Source organism: Astyanax mexicanus, chromosome 7, assembly GCF_023375975.1.
Source record: "Astyanax mexicanus isolate ESR-SI-001 chromosome 7, AstMex3_surface, whole genome shotgun sequence".
Taxonomy (NCBI): Eukaryota; Metazoa; Chordata; class Actinopteri; order Characiformes; family Acestrorhamphidae; genus Astyanax; species Astyanax mexicanus.
In genome coordinates, this window is record NC_064414.1 from 44,759,451 (window position 1) to 44,766,235 (window position 6,785).

Here is a 6,785-nt window from a genome sequence, read left to right on the forward strand (position 1 = left end):
ACAGCATATCTTACCTGCTGAGAGCACAAAGCAAAGGAATGATTCCCACCAGCAGCGATCTGCTCAATTTCCTGGCCGTGATTTGATTCTGTGTATTAAACATTTCAAAATGTGATTATTCTGAGTTGGCAGTATGCATCTGATTCAGAAGAACACTGGCTTATTATTACCTGGTAGAAGGTCTACAGGTAATGGCACACACTGATTGGTCTGCTGCCCATTTCCCAGCTGCCATCCAAAGGAGTAGACCGTGTTTGATGAAGATACCAGTGCTAGAGTGTGATTTCTTGAATTCATTTAAAAAAAATAAGAAGGCTAAAGATCATATTCACATCAATTCAATAATATCAAATAATCAAATAATGGCTGACTGAAGTCTGTGACTTTGGCCCCATATTCATAATCATATAATGAGACAAATTCATGTTTGAATGAGTCAGGCCACAATCAAATTTCCACTTCCAATAATCCGAAGCAGGCAATGTAAATTTCAAACTTCCTTTTTGTAAGCATTGACTACCGTCAAATATAAATCTTTGTAATTTTATGTTTTTAATTTTCTGCAAAGACAAATAAGTGTTTGTCCTATCTAGTTTCATTCATGTGCAATGCTCAGACTGAGGAAACCTAAAGAAATCAGAGTAGGTATATACATGTACTGAGAAATCTGAGTTAAACTACAGCTTTCTTTATTGTTTTAGTTGCAAAAATCCTTATGGTTGGAGTGCATATAAATCTGAAAATATAAAGTCTGCTACCTAAAATAATGTCTGAACATTTTCACATTATTGCAATTTTATCATTGCAAAGTGAGTAAACTGAAGTAGAAAAGTATTTTAAGTGGTATATTTTTCTATATCCATTTAAATTACTGATTATTTATTAATATTTATTTATTGTTTGTCAAAAATGGTGCTGTGTTTGATAAAAAAGGTATTTTAATAATATTTGACAAAACCCATTTAAATTTTCTTATGCATTAAATGTGTAATACTACTCTTAACAGCTTTAATTTGGCAGTTTAACAACTTCTATTAACTATCTATTCATAGAAATAAAAATTATCTACCTTCCACAGGTGATCTGGGACACCTTGGACCCCCAGAGTGCAGCAACCACACGAGGTCGAAGTTCATCTCTGAATGAGTTGTGTCCAAGCTGCCCAAAACGGCCTGAACCAAATGTGAAAACAGTTCCTCCCTACGGAAACACATTATTTTACACAATATAACATTATTTTGACATTTGACATCATTTTGACTTTTTGATGCTTTTTATATTAGATTCATATAGATATATATTTATATAAATATTATATTTATAATAGCTATGTAACTACAATGCAATGGCCTTATGAGACTCATTCTTCATTCAGCCAATACCAACAAATAAACTGTGTACATAAAAAACAGTCTTTAGTTAATATACACTAGCTTATAGATTCCTGTGATTGCATTTTAGAACATTTTTGCTGTTGGGGAGCTTAATTTTTTGTATATAACAATATAAAATGATATATTTGAGAACATGCACACATGCTGATATGTAGCATTGAGGAACCTGAGTATATAAAACATTTCTTTGTTGTATTTATTTTATTCAATGCTAAAATATGAATTGGAAATTCTTTTAAAGAACATCCTAAAGTAAGTACACCACATCCAGTCTAGTTATTACCTTTGACAGAGTGGCAGTATGATCTTCTCCACATGAGATGAAGACTGTTTTCTTGAGGTTCAGGTGATTCACACAGGCTGGAGTGGACCTGTCTTTGGTAGCAAGCCAAATAGGAAAAAAAAAACCACCACAAATGTGGTGCAGTGATTATAGGTGATACTGGTCCTTTAAAGAGTCACTTAACCCTAAACCATATTTTTTTATTAATAAATGAAATTTGTTTTTTTTAAGTAATGAAACATACCAGTCCTGCTTAAAATCCCTAGTAACCTTTCCTAACTTTTAAAAAAAGTTTTTATTGTTGTAATTTCTGCCTCTGCAGCACCCTCTCAGGTTTATCTGTGCTATAGGTGTAGATGATGCTTCTGTATACTTTGTTATGCAGACACATCACATTTAGAGATCAGTCAATTAATAATACCACCCCCCTGCTGATATCCAACCATCTTTATCTCACCGCTATCAGTGGCACACTTCTGCTGCTGCAGCTCAGCCAATCAGCTCTCCCTCCTGTCCTGCCTCTAAACCCATACATCACCCAATGCCTCTCCCAAACTACTCCCTTGACCTCATATTTTTTAGCCTTTTTCAATTTTGAGCTAAGGGTGGAGTCATTAGAAATCAGGGGTTTCAAAATCAAAAATAAAAAAAAAATTGACTGATTTAAAATAAGAAAAAGATGTATAAAATGCGCCTTGATAGTTAGAAGTAGTGTTTTTTTTTAGTAATTGAGTAAAATTACAAAATATTAACCTATGCAACACCCTGCATTTTGATAATTAGGCAAATAACTTGATGATAACAAATGACTTTCTGATACTGTATATAAATATAATATACATTTATTTAAACTTGTTTTAAAACATTAATTGGAACAGCTTAGATATTTGTACTAAACATCTATACTAGAAACTAACCATCACAGGTCAGATTTTGCAGTACATTGCTAATAAAACAGAATCAATAAAGAACACAGCTTACTCTCAGCATTGCCCAGGCCCAGCTGCCCTGCATTATTCCTGCCCCACCCAAACACAGTTCCAGACAGAGACAGGGCGAAGCTGTGGTCTCCTCCAGCGCTGATCTGAGCCAGGGGTATTCCACGCAGTGATCTAAGGGGCTGAGGAGAGTTGGACTTGCCACTACCTAAACCCAACTGACCACTGGAGTTCTCACCCCACGTGAACAGCTGACCATCTGAGAGGAGGAGAGAGAATTCATCTTTTTAACCCAAAAAAGACCATGATCATCTGATCTTTTTCACATCATATAGGAGTGCTGAGTTAAGATAATGCTTAAACTAGCTCCTTTTAAAAGTGTATAAAGTGTACATATTTTACCAAGTCAAATTCCTTAATACATTTCTATAAGGTTGTATAATTTAATTTGGAATAAGTCTAAAACAAGCAGATTCATTTAAAAACATAACATGACATGAGTCAGTGCAGGAAGGTGCACAGTCCTCATATATTTTCTATTTTTCTGTGTTTTAATTCATGTTTGAATATGTTTCTTATTTTATTGTGTTGTTGCTGCTGGACGCTAAAATTTCCTTCGGGATAAATAAACTATCTACCTATCTATATATCTCACTATCTACACAATAGCAAGGTCATAACCACAATAAAGCAATTTCTCTGGTTTATTTGTTTCTGTATTAAAGATATCGATATTCATGTGCTTTTTAAAATATGTCTGCCTCAGTAATTTTATGTATAACTAAAAATTTATAATACATGGAGAAAGATATTTGAAAAAAAGAGTCCTCTCACTGGCTAAATGTGTAAATAATGTAATGAAAAAAATAAAATAAATAATCAAAAAGAAAAAAAAAATACAAATCTGTGCACAATAAAGAGTGGATCAACTCTACTGCCCTGCCCAGCTCTCAGTCCATCATTCATAATTTGAGTTATTTAATTTAAGTACATGGTTTATCCTCCAGGGGGCAGGAGTGTGCATCTAATTTTATTTTATTTTAAATGATTTATCAAATTAAATATTATATATGTAATTATTTATGCATTGGGTATGATTGTATACTATTGATGTATTATTGTTATTTATATATATATATTATTGAATGACTTTATTAATATTTAATATTATTTAATATTTGATTACCTGCCACTAATTATGCATTTTGTCTGTAAAATACACAATATCTTTGCACACAAACTTCTATTAATATTGTTATACAATAGTCCAGAAAGCAATGTCTTCAGTACCCTCTATACATCAGAGTCAATCCAGTTAGATAAGGGTTGAAGCTAAAAAGCCTTTTACTGTAATGTATTCTTCATTTACTTTCACATAAAATCAGAATAGTAATGTAAATACCGTGGGTTAATGCCATGCAGTGCTGGTTTCCACATGCAACCTGAATTACTTTTGTACCAGAGAGCTCAGCGACGGGTCTGTGAAACAGCAACATACACAAAGTACTGAGCAACAGGCCTAGACATAGAACTATGTACACAGAAAAAAATAATGTATAGGCTTTCACATTATAGATGATGTGTAGATAAATCATATTTCAATTACTGAAAAACTAAATTCGGCCTTTGTTGAACTTAAAAATATATATATGTGTGTTTTTGTATGTGTGTACTTACTGCATGAAATCACATATATTTAGTAGTGTCAATTTATGTTTAATTGTTTATTATTATTATTATTATTATTATTGTGTTATTATTAATAATAACAATTAACCTGCAAAAGTTTAATTGGTCCATCAAAAGAACTTTGCCACCATCTGCCAGAAGAACAGCTTGTGTTTCTCCACAGCTCATCAGTCTGATTTTCTCTTTCAGCTCCAGACTCTCTGAGATAATAACAGAAAAACTGACAATTAGACAAACCTTTATTTACTCATGTCATTGTTTTCTTTCTACGATTTTTTAGACTGTACATTTAATTTTAAAGACATTAAAATTATAAAGTAAAACATGCAGAATTATTTTTTAAAGAAAAAAAGTTTTTAAAAAAAGTATATGTTTTATATTTTAGATCCTTCTAAGTAGCAAATTTATCTTTGAAAATAGATCTGCACACTCTTGGTATTTTAATCTCAATGTTCTTCATGAGGTAGAGTCACCTGGAATAGTTTTCTCAGAGCTTTGAAGGAGTTCCTGGAGGTGCTGAACAATAGTTGCTGCTTTTCCTTCATGCTGTGAAGCTCCAGCTCATCTCAAATCATGGTATTGTATTGCAGTTGTACAAAATGAGTCAAATTAATGCATTGGAGTTTTCTTAAAAATATTTTTGGATTTTATACTTTTTGTTAAAAACTGGTTGGTGGAGCAATGAAGACTTCAGAAGGGGAATTCAGACCTCAGTAGCTCACTCATTTACACTGAGAAACCTGACAACCTTATATAATAACTCTTTTAGATCATCTGTAGACATTTCCACCAGCAGTTTCTGAATGAGCCCGTGCTCTTTCTCTCTGACTGAACCATAGTACTGAACATAACCTGGAATCGGATTCAGTCCGCATCACACCCACGCAGTTTAAAATTATTCTTCCGCATGCTCGGTGCAATTACCTATTTTCACCAGTGAGAGCCCTAAATCCCAAAACTTATGAACATTAGCTTTAAAACAGCGTTGATATAGAGTAGAGAGTTTTGGAATATATCTACACCATTGGTCAATTTCTATACAGGAAATACAAGTAAAAGTTATAAGTTTGGAGCCCAGCAAGGCGTATTTTTTGCGCCCTCACAATAACCAAATACACACAAAATCCATCTGCGTAATGCGCAATTCACCGGTGCGCTATAGATCGCTAAAATAGGGCCCTGTGCGTGTAAATGTAATGGTTAAATTAAATTAATAAAAGGAATTTCAGTAGATTTGTATGAAAGAGCTGGTTTAAACACAGGGTGCTTACCGCACGGGGCTTCGAGTGGGGTCAGTCTGAGGACGGACACAGACCCATCTCCGCGGATAAATCCCACCAGCCTCTGCCCGGCCGCGAGCTGTGTGATTCTGCCCCCCGGAGAAAAGAAGGAAACCCCGGACTGGGTTCTCTGCACTCTGCCCGGCTTCACCAGCCCGAACCCCGCTCTGACCCCCTCCTCCTCCCCCCAGTAGCACAACATCTCCGGGACAGAGCTCGGGACAGCGCGCGCTCTGAGCTCGGGACAGGTAGCGCTGTGTTATCAGAGCTGCTGCTGCTCCTGTAAACGAAAAACGAAACCGAGAGTGATTTCCAATAAAAAACACTGGAAAAACCCCAACCTCTCTGCCAACAGGCAATACTTTCATTTCAACAAATAAAATCTTACAGCAGTGCCACACTGGTGCCCTCAGCTCGCCTGGATGGGTACTGCATAAGACCACGTGCCCTGTGTTGACATTTGGACTGGCCACGCCCCCCAACTGCCAAGCCCCTCCTAGCTCCATCCCTCACCTGACTCAACTGAAATACACAAAATATTTAATGTATTTTCTACATTGTAGATTTATATTAAAGACATTAAAACCATTAAGAGACACATATGGAATTATGTAGTAAACAATAAAAAAAGTGTTAGTCCTCCACAATCCCCTGATCTAAACCTGATCAGCTGAGATGGTGATTTGAGGTGATTTGGGATGAGCTGGAGCTTCACAGCTTGAAGCAAAAGCAAGCAACTATTGTTCAACACCTCCAGAAACCCCTTTCAAGAAGCTGAGAAGGAAAACTGAAAACTATTCTAGGTGACTCTACCTCATGAAGACAGTGAGGTTAAAATACCAAGAGTTTGCAGATCTGCCCTCAAAACTAAATGTGATACTCAGAAGAATCTAAAGTATAAATAAAAATATCTGTATAGCTTGTAAAAAATAAAAAATAAAGTTTGAATGAGACAAATTGAATGAGAAGATGTGTGTCCAAACTTTTGTCTGGTACTGTACATGTATCCTGGTCCATTTTTGATAGACTGGACACTAGAAATCCGATCTGAGGTGGGTTTCCCAAAAGGCTCTTAGCACTGAGATGATTCTTAGACGATCAAGCTGGGCCCTGATTGCTTGCAAATAACAGTATGGACTCCTATCTCAACAGACCTAATCTAAGAAACACATCAGACTTGTCTGCATTCCTAACATAGTCT

At 35.4% G+C, this 6,785-nt stretch overlaps 1 protein-coding gene across 1 annotated transcript in view; it reads right to left on the reverse strand.

Moving 5' to 3' along the window:
* The window catches only part of LOC103045994 (uncharacterized), a 31,048-nt gene extending 25,101 nt beyond the window's left edge, over nt 1-5,947 (reverse strand). Inside the window, exons 1-8 of the mRNA XM_049480971.1 lie at nt 5,576-5,947; nt 4,393-4,504; nt 4,018-4,094; nt 2,659-2,874; nt 1,678-1,769; nt 1,070-1,200; nt 171-286; nt 15-88 (exon numbers count right to left, since the gene is read on the reverse strand). Of these exons, the coding sequence (XP_049336928.1) occupies nt 15-88; nt 171-286; nt 1,070-1,200; nt 1,678-1,769; nt 2,659-2,874; nt 4,018-4,094; nt 4,393-4,504; nt 5,576-5,786 (1,029 nt within the window). The 5' untranslated portion in view covers nt 5,787-5,947. The remainder of the gene's footprint in view (nt 1-14; nt 89-170; nt 287-1,069; nt 1,201-1,677; nt 1,770-2,658; nt 2,875-4,017; nt 4,095-4,392; nt 4,505-5,575) is intronic.
* Nucleotides 5,948-6,785: the final 838 nt, after the last annotated feature.